General features: G+C 39.9%; 1 protein-coding gene across 2 annotated transcripts in view; it reads left to right on the forward strand.

The window, feature by feature from the left end:
- LOC141009718 (arf-GAP with Rho-GAP domain, ANK repeat and PH domain-containing protein 1) overlaps positions 1 to 17,058 on the forward strand; it is a 54,768-nt gene that overhangs the window by 5,610 nt on the left and 32,100 nt on the right. The window contains exons 2-6 of one of the 2 annotated variants that reach the window (XM_073482412.1): positions 5,388 to 6,542; positions 12,122 to 12,282; positions 14,883 to 14,971; positions 15,050 to 15,132; positions 16,738 to 16,890. In XM_073482412.1, coding sequence (XP_073338513.1) covers positions 5,476 to 6,542; positions 12,122 to 12,282; positions 14,883 to 14,971; positions 15,050 to 15,132; positions 16,738 to 16,890 — 1,553 coding nt within the window. In that variant the 5' untranslated portion in view covers positions 5,388 to 5,475. Of the gene's footprint in view, positions 1 to 5,387; positions 6,543 to 8,651; positions 8,732 to 12,121; positions 12,283 to 14,882; positions 14,972 to 15,049; positions 15,133 to 16,737; positions 16,891 to 17,058 lie in introns of those variants that run through there. The other variant, XM_073482421.1, reaches the window with a different exon arrangement.

Consider the following 17,058-nt stretch of genomic DNA (forward strand, 5'->3'; position numbering starts at 1 on the left):
GCACCCTTTGTAAACTTAAACACTGTTATTAATTGACTAAATTATCCAGAATCGGCATGAAGTGTGAATTTGTTCAGTAGATGTGTTAGTGTAGCACATTGTCTTTTATCCATATCTGACATTAAACCTCCACAGCTGATACTTCTGCAGTAACCTCAGAAATTAGACCAATCAACCACAACATGAAAATCACCTGCCTAATATTATACGAGGTCTCCTTGTGCCGCCAAAACCACTCTGATTGTTGAGGTATGGACCCAAAAAACTTCTGGGAGAGTGTCTGGCACTAGGACGTTGGCAGTGGATCATTTAGGTCTTGTGGGTTCTGGGTGGGGTCTCCATGGATCGCGCTTGTTCTGGCATGTCCAACAGATGTTCGATTGGATTGGGTTCTGGGGAATTTGCGAGGCAGGCAGTGCCATTGCTATAATGATGTGCCGAACATTGCATTTTCACCAGATGATCTAAGTCATTCACTTCATCTGTCAGTGGTTTTGATATTGCGGCTGGTTTGTGTAAATATTATTCAGCATTTGCAAGTTAACTGGAGGCGGTCAGAGCGAGGGGGCCCCAAGTGCTACTGAAATCTTGTTTGTCTGCAGTTGTTAAGGCTAAGACACAAAAACACATCCTCTAAATTGATTTTTGATTAAAAGATGTTTTGAATAATAATCATATAGTTTAATCTTTAAAATGTTGAAAAGGAAATTGTAGCAGTGGCTATTGTGGCTGGTTAAATCGCACAGGAAGGGAAGTCGTGCTTTTGGTGTCAATAATGTGTCAATAATGTGTCAAGTTGTTGCTATGGGAGATCAAGGTTGTTTGACGTTTACAGTTTGTTGTTTTGTCTTAGAAATCAACTCTGTGGAAGAGGTAAATAATGTGCTTCAAAACTGAGGACACTGACAGTCAGCAGAGTGAAACCTGATGTCAGCCAGCACTGATCAGTGCACACACAGAGAAAATGGAACCTTGATGATCTGTGTGAATTAAGTTGAAAGGGGATATGAGGCCTGAAACACAGTTTCAGAGCTCACCCCCCCCCCATCAACTTTACACACACACACACACACACACACACACACACACACACACACACACACACACACACACACACACACACACACACACACACACACACAATATTATTAGGTGAGCGCTTGTTTTGCAGAGTGTGACCAGACTTGAACACCATGTGTTTTCCTCCTTCTTGTTACTTGCCTGGGCAACAGAATGCCCCATTGTGAAGGCAGCACAGAGACCCTGTTATTGGCAACTCTCTGAGTGGGAGGGAGGTAGGGAGTGCAGAGAAGGAGGGAGGGAGGGATAAATGAATTGAAATGTCCAGAGAGCAAAATGCTTGTTGTAATCTGCAGAAAGTGAAAGAAAAAAAGCCCAGGGAAAAAGAAGTCAGCAGCAATGAACATTAACTGACTGTGCAGAATTTACAAAGCACCTATAGTTTTATGTAATATCGTGCGAGTTAAGGTGAAAACTCTTGATTTCAGCAGATTCAGACATTTTTGAAAATATGCTTGCTTGCCATCTTACAGACAGTCAGATGAAAAAATCTGTATCAATTTATCCTTCTGCATTTCTACAGAAAAGGGTCCACGTCATGTTTAGCCTAGGGAAGCACAACCACAGGAAGCAGGAAGCCCCTTGTTAAAGTGAAGTGAAAAAATATTCCTTGCAACAACTGTAAAAATATTGTATCTACATGATACAACTGAGGAAGCAAAGCAATCATCAGTACATTTAAGAGTCAGCTGGGGATTTGTTCAAGGGAAGGACAGCTGCCAATGTAAAGCTGGTCCAACTGAGATGCAAAACTATGAACCCAGTTGCTGGTGTGTTTATTGTTGTTTTTGGTCATAAAAATTAATAAAACTATTTAACAGACTGTAAATAATTTCCTAGTGGTATATCATATCATGATTCTCGCGTGTACAGTACATGTTATGATGCCTTACATTTTTATTCACATGATGAATGACTGGCAAACAGTTCAGAGTTAAAGGTAAATATACAGTTCAGTATATTCACATTACTCTTGTTTCTCTGTAATGCCTCATGGTGCCTTCCATCTAGTTTTTAAGAGAACAAAACAAAAAATGTACCCCCAGAATAATTTAAAAGGTGCTTTTATCACAAAATAATTCAGTACAAACGCGCTTAAAATACACAAGAATTAGTGTGTAGACAAGCCAGAAGTTTGTTGTGTACTATGCTGCTGCAACTCTGGGAAAAAAAACAACCAATGAGTAGGCAATAAACTATCTAAGGTTCCTCCTGATTCCAGTATTAAAGCTACGTAAGGCAAAATGTGTCTTGGATATGTCAAGGTCCTTCGTATCTTTGTACTGGATGCCCAGAGATAGAATAGGCATCTTCTGACTTTAGGTGTGATGGCAGACAAGCATAGTGTTTTCCCAAGTGAGCATTCCTGTCAATTTAACATAAACTCCAGAGCAGGCATAGATGAACAAGAAAATATTTACTACACTATTAAAAGATTGTATTTCTGCCCACCAATTTAACCCCAGATTTTTTAAGACTGATGGTCAGGTCGTAGCTCTTATTTCCAGAGTATGTGGAGTCAATAGGTCTTTTACCCACAATGCCACATTCTATTTTGTTCATCACCCACACTGGGCTACTGTTGGAGAAAAATGTCCCATAAACCTGCCTGAACTCATGTGCTTTAAATTGGTTTTCCTTATATCAGCCACATAGGAAGTTGTGTGTCTGTATTTACAGCTGTGTCACCTGGGTCACATCATCCATCATGGTTTCTATAATGCAGTTAAACCCACTGAGCTTATAGTTTGCTGGGTTCTCCTCAGGATTGCTTGGTAGATTTTAAAAACAAAAAAATGGATTATACCTGCTTTAAATTTAAAAAAACAAAGATTATGTGATGTGCTTTTATCTCGTTACCTCTTGACTATTGCAAAAACCTCCTGACTTTTGTCAATCAAAAAACTGTTAAGCGACTACCAACTACGACTGTATCTTTCAAACTGAACTGTCTCACCTACTTTAACACTTGTGCCTCTTAATGTTGTTCCTCAAAGACACCCACACATCACACAGACGGAACACACAAGGCTGATTAAGCGCTATGATTAAAAAATTGTGTCTCATGTGTGTTCAAAAGTAAGTGAACGCAGTGTTTGTGTGTTTGGACGATGACTAACATTCCAATGATGGCTGAAGACCGATGAAACTGTAATTCATCGCATTAAGTGTTACTGAGTTCCTCAACTTAAAAATAGGAACTGCCTTAGATCAAAGGGCGAGACTCACACTGTCCCTGTGCCTTTTTGGTGTCTGCCCTGTTAAGGAAACATTTGACAGGAAATGAAATGCACTCATTTCAACACACTCGCACACTAGCGAATAGTATTTCTCAGACTGGATAGTGCGGGTGACTGTGTGCTCACTCAGCCTCCTCAACCCTCACTTCCAGTCTCTAATCAGATCCAGGTCATATTTTTTATATTTGCTGTTTTGCATTATGTGTTGCTAGTCAGGAAACTAATGTGTTTGTGTAGCACAGATAAAAATCACACAATATTTATGTGAAGTGAAACAGTATGCTCTTCTGCTTCTGTTAAATTGATTTTTTTTAGAGTTAAAGGTTTACCATTAAAGTCCTCAAAGATGTCATGTCAATTAAGAGTTTTATCAGCCTTTCTTCATTCTATTTTAGGTAGTGTTGGTTTTAAATGTGAGCAGCTGTAACACAAACAATTTCCCCTAGGGATAATAAAGTATTTCTGATTCTGGATAATAACTAAAAAATAAGTAGATGTGAGAAGAAGTGTAAACTAAATAATAAGTGAAAATTTCTAGTAAATTCTAGCAATTGTCCCACAGGTTAATACTATAGACCTGCTACTTATCCTTGATAAGAATTATTAACAAAATTATTACATAATTCAAGAGTCTCTCAAAAATGTTAATATAATATTAATACAATATAATATAATCATGATTGTTCACATAGACACATTTCAGGTGCCTTGGTATATTATGCGTGAAATGTTGTATGTGTTTGGATGTGTGTTGAGGAAAGACTGTTTGTGGCTCTGCCTGAGAAACCAGCAGCTTCCCTTGTGGGTACAACAAAACAACAAATGGCTTTTCTTAAGTATGGTCCAAAGTTACCACACAGAATTCAGAATTCACATTTGCTGATGTTTTTTGTGATAGCGCTGGTTACAACAGTCCTTACTTAGCTGTTGCATACAATCCGTCAGGTTTGCATCATACGAATGCAACGAGCTGGCACTGACATTGAGACTGATCTGCATGTGAAAACTTCAAAAAGTAATCCTCATGCTTGTACAGTTTGAACACTGTCGTGATATAAATGCAGTAAGTACTGCTTTAGAAAACCAGAACCTGGGGAGGATGGAGATGTTTTGTGGGAAGCTGATCATGAACCCACTTCTGCAGCTTTCAAGTGTGTGTTAGAGAGAATTGAGTGAGTCAGTGTGTACGTGCTGTGAGTGTCAATACTTGTTGTGTCAATTGCACTTCCTCCCATAGTGGTCTCCTGTGTGATAGTGCTACAGTACTGCCTGTGTGTTGGCTGCTCAAAAGAAATAATATTTAAGTTAAGCAATTTTAAAAGGTTTTTTCTGTTCTTATGTTTATGTAGTACAGATCAGATATGTTTGTCTTGTATGTGTAACATATTAGGAATAATAATCTAATGGTAGTTTTCTTCTAAGTCATACTGAAATCATCTGAGCTGAGCAGTGACCTGAGCAGTTTCTGGACGCACAATCATTGTTTGTTTTGAGTGAGTTGAAGCTGTGTATTGACACAGCAGTGAACAGAAGTGCTGTTGAAAATGATAGTGCTTATCAGAGTGACTAAACTGCTTGGGGATCTCACCATAGAGGCACTAACACAACTTCCTCTTTTACCGAGGTGATGATAGTCATCCCTCCTGACAAAAGTTTGTCACACACAACTCTGAGGCAGCTGTTAACAATCTATAAAATGTACCCTCATGGATATATACAGTTGTCATCTGGATTATGAATCATATTTATTTATGTCTTTCAGGAAGAAAAAAAAATATTAATACACTTATTGCACCATAACACATTTCCCAATGCACATTGTCTCAAAATGGTGTGTATGTAACAAGTGTTTTTCATCATATAGTCTATAATCAGACTAATGTGAGGCACAGTGATCAATTTTTAGGAACTAAAACAAAGTTTTATGTCTAAAACAGGAAAAAAATCTTCATTTTGAGCTGATGCATGCTTTTTTAATTGTTCCTTTAGAAACCCCTGTATTGTGTAAGTTATTTCCTCCAGTGGATTTTAGTATTATACATGTTCATGTTTTTCTGTATTCCACAGATTGTGTAAGCCATGATCTGAGGAAGTCTGCGTCGTCTCTGTGGATGTAGACTTGCCATCACACTGGCCGCACTCACACTCATCAGTCATGTCTGAATCCCGTGTGACTGTGTTGGACTGGTTATGCGTGCTTCGTCTGGAGCAGTATTCTGAGGTGTTTCAGAGCGCCGGGCTGGCAACGTTGCGACAATGTCGCGACCTCACGCCAGATCAGCTGGAGCGAATGGGCATCACTCTGCCGGGTCACCAGAGACGCATCTTGGCTAGCCTGACCAAAACGCATGGTAAGGGTGACACATACTCTCAGCTTGGACAGTCTGAGAGAGATCAGAGATTGGAGGAAACGGGAAATGCCCAAGTGTTGCAGAGTAAGAGACCTGTGCCCATCCCAGTGGAAGAAAAACCTATCCTTAAGGAAAGGGAGAAAAGGGATGGAGAGACATTGAGACCTACACCCAGGGAAAGAGAGAAACCAGTCCCCAGGGAGAGACAAGTGCCCAGCATGAAAGAGGACAGTGAGGACGGGGGAGAGAAGAAGCCAGTTCCTGGACAAAGACATACAACACCTAGAGGAGGAATAGATGGAGAGAAAGATGGAGGAATAGATGGAGGGATGGAGAGGGAGAAGCCTGTGCCTAAAGAAAGGACCAGATTTCGCTCTAGTGCCCCAGCAGACTGCCACCCCAGCTCCAGCCTGTCTCCAACTTCGGACCCCTCTTTGCCCCCTGTCCCCCCTCGAAGCACCCCCAACTGCCCTCCACAGCGCTTCACCTCTCCCCTGAGCCCCTCACCTCCTGCCCGAAAGGCGGTCTCCCCCAAACTGGACACACATGCGGTTAAAGCCCCAGCTGTATCGAGCAGAACTGTGTCCCAGAATTCAACCCCCACCGGCACCCCTACCCACACCCCCACACATGCACCTCTCCACCCTCCCAACTTCCCCTCGGCCCAGGCTCGGCCACAGACGTTAGCCATTCAGCCACCGGCCCAACATTTGGGTGGTGATGGAAGAATAAAAAGTTTACCCGTCTGCCCTGTTGCTTCCCCCACCAACGATAGAAATGCTCCACCTCTCCCTCCAAAAGCAGGGACAACACCAAAAGGCCCTCCACCAGTGCCACAGCGGTGTCCTGCACTGTCTCCCAGAACTCACAGGTAAGGCTGCTTTTTTAAAAATGTGTTTGCATTTGCTGTAATGGGCGACCTGACAATCGCGATAGATCTTGAAGACGTCCACCATCTTCTTTTCAGGTGAATCATAGAGATTGCAGTGTTTTATGACCTCTTACTTCTCTTTCCAAACTCCACGTAACCTCATTGACTAGCAGAAAGCTATATTTAGTGCAAGGATGGATCTTGTTTTAAGGATTGTAAAACTAACCTTCTTTTCCTCTCATGTTGTCTGTATTTATGATATGTCACAAATCAGTCCGTCTCTTGGCCTCTCGCTTCCTTCTGGGACGAAGATTATTATAAGACAGTTTTGTTTTTCACTCCCCTTAAAGTACTTGCACTGTACTTCCCACTGTGCAGTAGTGAAAGAAATGTTCAGATCCTTCACTTAAACTAGCAAAAGACAACATTTTTGCTTTTACTTATTGTTATGAAGTAAGTGTTCGCCACCGGTCACGAAATCTCCCAGAAAAAATGAAGGCTGACTGGTGAGCAGCCTTCTATCTGCTTTCACGTCTCCAATATAGACTAAATTGATGAATAAACACCAGTTTTTGTTCTGTGTTGTTGGTAGTTGCTAGTCTGCTCCCACTTTAAGTAAAAGTACTAATACATTTACTTTAGGTATTAAAAGTAAAAGTAATCATTCTGCAGAAAAATGGGTCCCGCCAGCTAATATATTATACATTCTACTGCTGTAGATGTTTAAGGTTGAGGTAATTTTAACGGTTTATATACTGTCCGGTAGTTTAATCTAGAGCAATGCATTATATTCTATAATATCATCATATATTGTAGTGTTGCTTACCTGTGAGAGCCACGTATCTCTAAAGTTTCAAATTTTTACGTGTGTTCATCTTTGTGATGATGAATTTTCCAGCTAATCCAATAGACTTTTTAAATAGTTTATTATGCTTAAAAACTAGGAGTCTCAACCCACAAAGGCGCACTTCATCAGAAAAAAATCCAAATCACACGTTAGACAAGTTGAGTAAAAATGTACATTGTACTGGAGTAGAGGTATAAAGTTATATTAAACGACGATGCAGTTCAACAAGATTCAAAACAGAGTATGAAACTGATGTACTCTTTGAGGATTGTGCTGCCATCTGTTGGACAAGTTGGAAAATGCATCTCTTGTCAACTTCAGTAGCACTTGTGACACCAAGAATGTTAGTGGGGACACTTCCTTAAATGTAAAATTAGACACTTCCTGAAACTGAGAAGCCGAAACACATTGGCTGACTGACTATGACAGAGTTGACCTAAGGCTTAGTGGCCTGTTACGGAAATAATATGAACAAGACATGTTTAGTGTGGTCAATAAACGAAACAAGCTTGATCTGTGAGACTGCTGTTTGTGGGTGTCCATACGAGACCACTGGAGTGCATACATGTGTGTGTTTTTCAAAGGCTTCGCGGTGACCTTTTATTCACTAATATATCCCTACATTGTATACAATTTCCTGTTCTTTTGCAGTTCAAATGTTTTGCATTTGTTTTTTGTCCACATGCAAAATTGTGGCTCTTTAAGAATCACTTTTCATGCGGCTTCCCCTTTTTTCCTCTCTCAGCAGACTTTTATCCCCACAATAGTTTCACTGAGAAAACTGTAGCAGCCCTTTATCATATGTTTATGTAGTTCCTGGTGATGGCATACAAGATTAGGAGCTCTTTCTTTCTTCTGTGTGTTTCGTCACCGGTAAGGGAAAGGAAACTTCAGCCTTGCCTCACGCTTTAGACTGGTTCTTTTATGAGAAACATGTTCTCTGTCTGTGTTTTAAAGGGAAGCTAGACTCAAAGAGAGGGAGGAAGTTACAATGGAGAACAACACAGAGCGGTTGAAAACTCTCCTCCTCATTAGCTTCTGTGAGCTGAGAGAAGGAGAGAGTGAGGAAATAAACATATAAGGGAAAACAAAAGTGATTTGTTACCAGGAACTACCTTCATACTTTATGTAGCCTTGACCAGCACACATTCACAGGCTCTCTTGTTTCCTTGTCAGTATGCTTTTTTGCCTCCTCCCATTTTTAAGTTAGTTGGTAATTTCCTCCTCCCTTTTTTTTTTTTTTTTTTTTTTTTTTGTCATCTCCTCCGATGTGTGGGCGTGTGTGTCTTTAAGCTTTTTGTATCATCATGGAAGAGGACTCCCTTTGAACATGTCGAGACAGGTAATAATGATCCTAAACATATCTTTACATGTCTTTTCTCAGCCTGTACTCGTCTTCAGCATGTGCTCTCTTCTTCTCATCCCCCTCCTCATTCTGTTTGAGGTAGGGGTTCAAACAAGGAAGACTTTTCTTTCTTTCTGCTCATGTTTTCTGCTGTGCTATATGCGTAGCTGTGTTACACTTATTACCAGTTGCTAGAAAACAGGTTTGACCATGTTAAATGAGTTTGTTTTACCTTGACATGAGTAATGTTCCTGGCTGAGACCAGATATCCAGCTCTGTCCTGAGACTTTAGATGTTTAGGAAACTGATATTGGTATTTGTGTATGGCCTGAATGTGTCTGTGACAAAACCACTCGGATGACATTTTCCAAAGGTGTCCCTGGTGTGTTTAGCTGTCACTGAAATCAAGTGTGCTGTCTTATCTTTAATGTCAGCACTCCCCATCATCAATGACATGTAGAGCATTATTCAGAAATGTAAAAGTATGTACATTGGCTTTGTGTAACAGCATAGATTAGCTTTCTGCTATATTTTGCTTAGCTTACTTCAGACCAAAACAGGCTGGGAACACCATAACAAAGGGGTCAATTAGCTATTGTCAGTTGTTCTCAGTATAGAGTGTAACATTTTCCCAGAAAAGGTCACATACACATAATGTGGGAGGACAAAGTAGCGTTAATTATTTCTTCAGCCTACTGTCACCCGTTAGCTAGCGGAGAGCAGGTTAAATATAGCATCTAGCTAGCCCCCCTCTCAGCACTCTTCCTCTGAGAAAAAAAGGAGGAACTGTGTCAACAGGTCAGTTTCCCGTCATTGTGGGTCTATGTATCATTTTCTGGATGATTATTAAACAGAGCTAATGAATAGGATATATATATTTAGATTTGTTATAATCTCTAGTTCAGTTAAGTATGGTTAGTTAGGCCACTTTCTAAATGTGTTTGTTTGTGCAGGAACAAGTGCTTGACAAAGCAATATAATTTGTCCACAGGAGTCCATTAATGTGGTATATATTGATTAAATGTAGGTATTTTTCATCTTGACAAGTACAGACACAACCTTTAAGGGCCACTTAAAATGAAACTAACAGAGCACTTTATTTCTTTAAATTGAGTATGTTGTCCCTGAAGTCGCACAATTGTTTGAACTTCTCTCCAATTGTTCAATGTGACAAAGCTTTCCTGATTTGACCTGAAAGACATCAGTAACTCTTTTCTTCTAGTATTTAACTCAGGCATGGTGCACATCATTCTTTGTGAAACTAAACATTTGTCTTGGATGTAGAAATGTACAAATCTGTTCTCAAGCGGTTTCCTGTAATGTGTGACTCATATCTTGTATGTGCTTGCAAGTGTAAAAGCAGATTTTTGTGACTGTAATGAAGGAAAATCACAAAAGACGGAAATTAAAGAGGAACTTTCACAATACTGGATGGATTGAAACCAGGCCTATGTGCTCACTCTTGACTTTCCTGTCAGCATGGCTATGGTCTATGACTGTTTTTAACATCGTGTGAATGACTTAATTTCACTATGATTGAGTTTATTTGTCTAGACTAACTAAATGAATCATAAAGTGGTAACAATATGAAAAGTAAGCAAGAAAATCAGTTTTAAAAACATAATGTGTTTTGTGGTTCTTTATACAATAAACTATAGCCTGTATTTGTAAACATACGTTGATAGTAAAACATTACACTGTGCTTTATATGAAGGAATAAATTGAATGTGCCATTATGCATAGCCAAAAAATTTCGCAATGCAAGTAATATTTACCAAATATGTGTACATATGTGCGTATATGTGACGAGCAAATGGTCATCAGTCAATGTGAAACAAATCATCCTTGAGCTGTGGTAATGTTTGATGAGTGTACATGAGTGTGTTGATCAATGTGTAATTTCCTTTTTGCGTCAGGCCTAATGACCCTTTGTGTTTTTGTTTCAGTGTGAAACACAAAAAAACTTTATTATTTCAGCTAATATTACAATTAAGCTATACATGTAGTGTGAACAAGCAGCGGAGGTGTTGTTCACAGGCAAGATGAGAGATCAACCCGGAATTCCCTGCATGGATAATAGATCCTCTCTGGCTCAGGAAAAGCTAGAGGAAGTAGCTAAGGAGAGTTACATGTGTAATACTTGGCCTGCTACCAGTGCATGGGATTGTGTATTGTAAGTTTAACAATGTGCAATTAATGTGTGCATGCCTGTGTGCTGGCCAAACAAGACTAAAAATATCATGATTAATTCATCAGACCTTCCTGAAATACTTCTCTCAGTCCTAAAACATTGTAAAATTGCAGTGGATTTAATCAAACCTTGCAGCTTTCTAACAACACTGTAAACAAAAGCAGGTTGGTTGTTTATGACGTTTCAAAACTCGGACCTTCATAAGGTAAAATTCCTGAACTCAGTGGGTTTTTGATCTGACCCACCTGTCCATAAGACCTTCTAGGAGAACTTAGTACTGTGTATAGTGTTATAGTGTGTGGTGCTGGGTGTCAATAGTTAAAAGGCAGATCATCAGGTCTTGCATTATGACGATGCTGAAGCTGACCCATGAGGAAGAACATACATGTAGTGTGTGCGTATCTCACTGAACGTTATGACTCAGCAACCGCAAACTAGCTTCAGTTAATCCACTAGGTAAGGTTGCCTAATAAAAAGGTGCTCCCTTGCGGTGTATCAAAATAAACCTGCTAGTAAAGTGTTCATGGTGCCCTCTGAACCCAGCCATAATTATGTTAATGTATAATACAATACAACATGTTGGCGGTATTGTTACGATTGGAATCCTCCACAACAGTATATTGTACAACTGATATACCGGCACATCTCTAGAGCAAACACACTGTGTGTGTGTTTGCAGGGGATCCAGGTATGCTGTGTTTACATCTTGCAGGGTGAGGCAGGTTCAGACTTGCTGCTTCAAGCAGAAACAGAGAGGGAAAACAGAGGGGAGGGGAGCAGAGGGTTACCCTTTTGTCACAGCTCTGGGAAAAATTCTCGTACACCGAAGAAGACTCAGCGGAGACTCAGACTCTAGAGTCAATAATGTGGACTGAATCAGGTTACCAGAGTTGTCTTCATACTGTTCTTAGAGGGCTCTGTGAAACTTTGTCGCTTGCAACCAGACTTTTTTTCCCTTTGGATTAGGAGCCTGGAGTAAATGCTGTTGTTTTTAAGTTTTTTATGATGAAATGAGAAAAGACAAGACTGGAGGGGAGACAGGAGGAGGGTGAAGGCATTTCTTCCCACCAGAAGATGGATAGAATCAGTCGTCTGTTTGGGATTTTCACAAGATCTCAGATTACTGGAGTGTCCGAGGACTCATCTCCTGCTCTTCAAACCTCTGCTGACCTCTCCTGTACCCCTTTAACCCACAGCCCCACCAAGACGGTTGCTGATGAGATGCAGAAAGAGCAAACTCCACAGGTCCCACCTCGCATCAGGACGCCCCAAACTGTAGAAAACACACAGTCGACTCAACCTGATACTCATCCCGCTGTACCTACGAGGATTGTCTCCCAACCTCTCTGTGACTCCCGTAAGTAGTAAAATCAGCATATAATACTGCACATATAATGCAGCATGCGATTTATTTTATTTTTTGCTGCGTACATTTCTGTTTATATAGTAGAAACAGGCTTTAAAGTGTAAAAAGAAGAATCCTGTCAATTTCTGCTGAAATGTAATGAAAATGTATGTGACTGCTGCTGAATAGCACTTGTGCATTGACTCCCTTGTGGTAGAAGAGCATGAATGAGGATTAAACCAGATGTAGTTTTTGTTGTACAGATTTGATCCAGTCTTTCTGAGGAAACAAATGTGTCCATGAAGCCTGTCAAACCTTCTAAATGTCCTCTTTATCTTTGACAGATTACAACAACTTTGAAACCTTCTCTTTCCAGTTAATGCTGGTTTGTTTAAGTAAATCAGGCTTCATTTCACAATTTTACAGTCAGATTAGCCTACTTCCATTCAGGGTAGTTTTTAAGCTTAGCTCCACTTTAGACATAACCAATGACACGGTCTGCCAACCAGATTGAAACTCAGTGTTATCTCACAAGTTCCTCCTCTGCAGTCGTTCTTTACTGCTGTGAACCAACAGTACTGTCAGTTCAATGTCAAACTGAAGCACATGTCAGATTTATAATGTATCATTTGGGCTGCAGTTATTGTTTAACTAAAATCTAGAATGTGTCTGTGTGTGCTCATGAATATACAGTGGGGTTTAAAAGTCTGAGACCACTAATGAGGATACTTCTATTTTGCCTTTGTTTTGAATGTTATGATATGATATTTTTGAGTGAAAAGTTAAGTCTATGGAAAATGTGCATGAAATTCAGAATATCTTAGTCTAGCTGTGATTTAATACTGAAAAAGATCCTATTTGCTCAGAATAACAATTTGACTTCTGACACTCGTCCAACATTATGATTCTTTCCAGGTTTATGTGACAATATTCGAGATTGTCAAAGTGGTGTCAGGCTTTTGGACCATACTCTATATTGTTGTTCCAGTTTTTAATACAACAATAGGTGAGAAAAAACCCAGTTCCACAGAGCCTTGCCTTATGAAAGATTTATTCCGATTCCCAGAATCAGCCATATGCACATGGCCTCATCTTGAGGAGAAGGAGCCTGGAACCTAGTTTGGAAAGGAGCACATTGTATGCCTTACATCAGAGGTTGCAAAAGTCAAAATATAATAAATCATGAGTAAAATAATAATTTCTCATCTAAAATCGTAACCACAATATCTTCTTGCTTTAGGCTACTTTTACTTGAGCACTGGGCTTTGTAATTAAAACAGTGAATAGATCATTTTGACACAACTCATTGTGAAAGTAGCATTTTCACTCATGTCACAAATGTCCTGTTTGAAAATTAAAGAAATGAAACAGATCGTGCCTGTAAGAACAAAGTAGTTTAATACAACTAAAAGAGAACCATGAAAATGTTGATTGTCTTGCACAAATCAACAGTGCAGGTTTTTTTTTTTTATATCACTGCCCTCTTCATGTCTCAGATCTCTGTTTGAAGGTCATGACTGTGCATTCAGTAAAACTAGGTTAAAGATAGTCTGATCAAGTTGGCTCTGAGTTGGCATTATGGAACAGGCGTTACGAGTTTGAAGCTTAGTTGAGCCGAAAGTAGAGTCTCTGTATAGTTCAGCTAAAGTAGTATCACCGGGACATTTTCACGTGTGCTACTGATGTTGTCCATGCTGTCACAGACAAATACGTTTGTTCAGCTGTTTGCAAGAGTGCAAAGACGTTGGGCTCCAGTGCTTAATAGTAACAGCCTCTGTAAACTTGCTGTCTGTTCAGAGTATTGTTCTCATCTAAAAAAAAAGCTTACCTTACCTTGACCGTACCTGATGTGTGGGAGGGAATATGAGTCAAATATTTATTTTGTTATGTGTCGCTCCGCTCAACCTGAAGAACTAGTTTAGAGAGCTAGAGAGTCCTACCACACTGACAAACTGATATCTTGTGTTCGCACAGCGACACTTTCCGCTGTCTTTGTCAGGCCATTTAATTTCTGTGATCACATAGATCAACAAAGCTGACACTAATAACTTGAGTAACCGGTGTAATCAGTGCTGTTCATTACTTTTGATTGTGTCCAATATCCCTGTTCTTGTTCTCGTCCAACAGGTATCATACTGCATTTGCCAGAATGGCTTTTAGTAACCCTCAGAGAAAGACTGAAAATGTGTTGAGTTTGAGTCTGGTAGCATGTGTCTTGAGTAAATGGATGTTCAACATTCATTCTGTGGATTTATTTTCTCTGTTCATGGCCTTCAAGATGTATTCTTGTGGTTTTGGAAAAATCACATTCCAAAATGCATACTTTGTGTATTACCTATACAGGATACAAAAGGCAGTATGTCTTGTATAGTATTGCTATGTTGCAGAATGGTTAATGGAGGCTTGTCCAAAATTAGAGTGTGAGTACAGTGTGAAGCTTGTCAGTCCTTGTTGATCAATTCTGGGAAACCAGAATGTTATTTTAATAAGTAGTTCAATATGTTTCCTCTTGTGTTGATAGGACAACTATGTCAGTGTTGTAAAGTTCCCCTGCAAACCAGACTTACAGCTGCACGATTCCATTTCTGCTAATCCTCTCCTCCCTCCCTCAGGGTTGGTTTCACTCGATGATGATTCTGATGACTACGAGGATCCAGACTTGTTTTACCCTGCTGTTCATCGTTTGAACACACCAGACAGGGTAAGTGTTTCCTCTTTTTACACCCTTCCTTCTCTTCTCCCCCTGCACTGTGTGACTGACAGCTCTCTCCTTCTATAGGAAATGACCCTGCAAGTGCCCGGAGAGCGAAAGGGACGGTACAGTTCTTTGTGCAGCGATGATGAGATGTTGGATGATGATGAGTGAGTCATGCATCAACATACAAACCATAAACACAAGGCCAGAAACTCATGCTGTACATTAGAAAGAAGCCAACAGGCAACCACAGAGACAGATATGACTTTTGTAGTCAGTACATCGCTGATCAGTAATCTGCATATAGCTTCATTGTGAGGCTGAGTGTTTACCCACCAGGGCTTTGAATATACAAGTATTTATTTTCAGATAGATGTTTCATCTCTATGCATCCCGCAAGCAAAAAAAACAGCATTAAAAATATGTTGAGTTGGACACGAGGCGAGGGGTGCTCATACTGCTTTTGTCCAAAGGGGCTGCCAAAATCGATCAAAAATGAAAGTAGTACAAGTAGCCTTGTAGCTGCTTTAAGTACGTTTAAAATACTCTACTTACGCTTGAGTTGTTTGTGTCTAAAAGTTATCTGTAAATGTAATTCCTTGCCTTATGAGCGTAGTTGCGTGTAGAGGCCTGACTCAGGATGAGGAATGTTGTCACTGTTCAGCGTAGAATGTAATTATGAAAGTATTAGAGAGCTTGATGTGACAAAAGGTGAACCGAGACAAGCTTTATTACATGATGTAATGCTGGAGTTAAAACCATCCTCCTGTCTCAGCTGAAGTTCTTTTTCTTGAACATCTATTTCATCCACAAATGATTAAATCTTTATGCACACGAGCAGGTTAGATCCCTTTCAACATTTGCATCTACATCTATACAGTAAGTTCAGAGCGTTAAAGCGCACACTGATGTTGCCTGTGCAAACTAAGTGTGAATGTACTCAGGGAGTTTCAGCCTCCAGCCTTGCTTGCTCATCAGAAATGGCGCAGACCTCAGCAAAAATGTTTAACCAGTGTATTTTTTTAATGTTAACTATCAAAATTCCTGTGATTTTTTTTTTTTTTTTTTTTACCTTTTAGCTTGCTTGGTTAAAACCTGCTTTTGTGTAACTGTAAATACTGTGAATATGCAGTCCCCCGGTCGAGTATACCTCGTTACTCATTGTTTATCTTGCTTCATGCCAATCATTAGTTAAACAAGACCACTGTTATTATTATATAGAGGCAAGTGTGCAAGATTTTTAGAAAGCTGATTTTAAAGTAATGTAGGTAAAATGAGGTGAAAGTGCACTAAATGGTTGAAATCATGCATACTACGGTGATAGGCTCAAGGGGATTTCCATTTCTTTTTCTGTTTTGTGAGCTGCTGCTGATTCGGCCTGGTGTGTAGGGGTCCTTAGGAAAGTTTGGGTCATTTTTAATAATCAGTCTTCACTCATGTTGTTATAAATAGTTAGTGCAAGCTCAGCTGTTGAGCTAAAACAAATCTTACAAGTTCTGTATAATTGTAAATCTAGTCAACAACTTCCTTCTTGTTTCATGTGAACTGTCATCACAGTCACCAATCAGATGAAAACTATGTCAACCAGAAACAATGGTTTGCGTGGTGACACAGAATAGATGCTTGTTGGTTTTCCGGCTGATTAAGTTTAATAAAGGTCATTGCACCATATTGAATAACTGGGAGAAGTTATTCATTCAGAAAAAGTAGACAAGCTCATTATACAAACATTAATTTCAGGTTTCTTTCTGTTCATATTGTTTACTCTAAAGGTCTACCCAATGGCAAGATGGGGGCATCAGCAACCAACAAGGCAGCGTCTACCTGCCCAGCTCTGGCAAACTGCCTGCACCCACTAAAGAAGACAGCTCTCAGCTCACTGCTGTCATCAAGATGGGCTGGCTGGACAAGAATCCACCTCAGGGGTATGAATGACAACACACACACACACACACACACACACACACACACACACAGAAGCTGAGGTTAAAAAAGGGCATTAACTGGTGCTCCACACCAATATCTGCTGTATACAATATCACACACAGAATATTATAGTACAAAGGTATAAAGGTATGGCTTCATTGTGGGCT

This window comes from Pagrus major, chromosome 2 (genome assembly GCF_040436345.1).
Source record: "Pagrus major chromosome 2, Pma_NU_1.0".
Taxonomy (NCBI): Eukaryota; Metazoa; Chordata; class Actinopteri; order Spariformes; family Sparidae; genus Pagrus; species Pagrus major.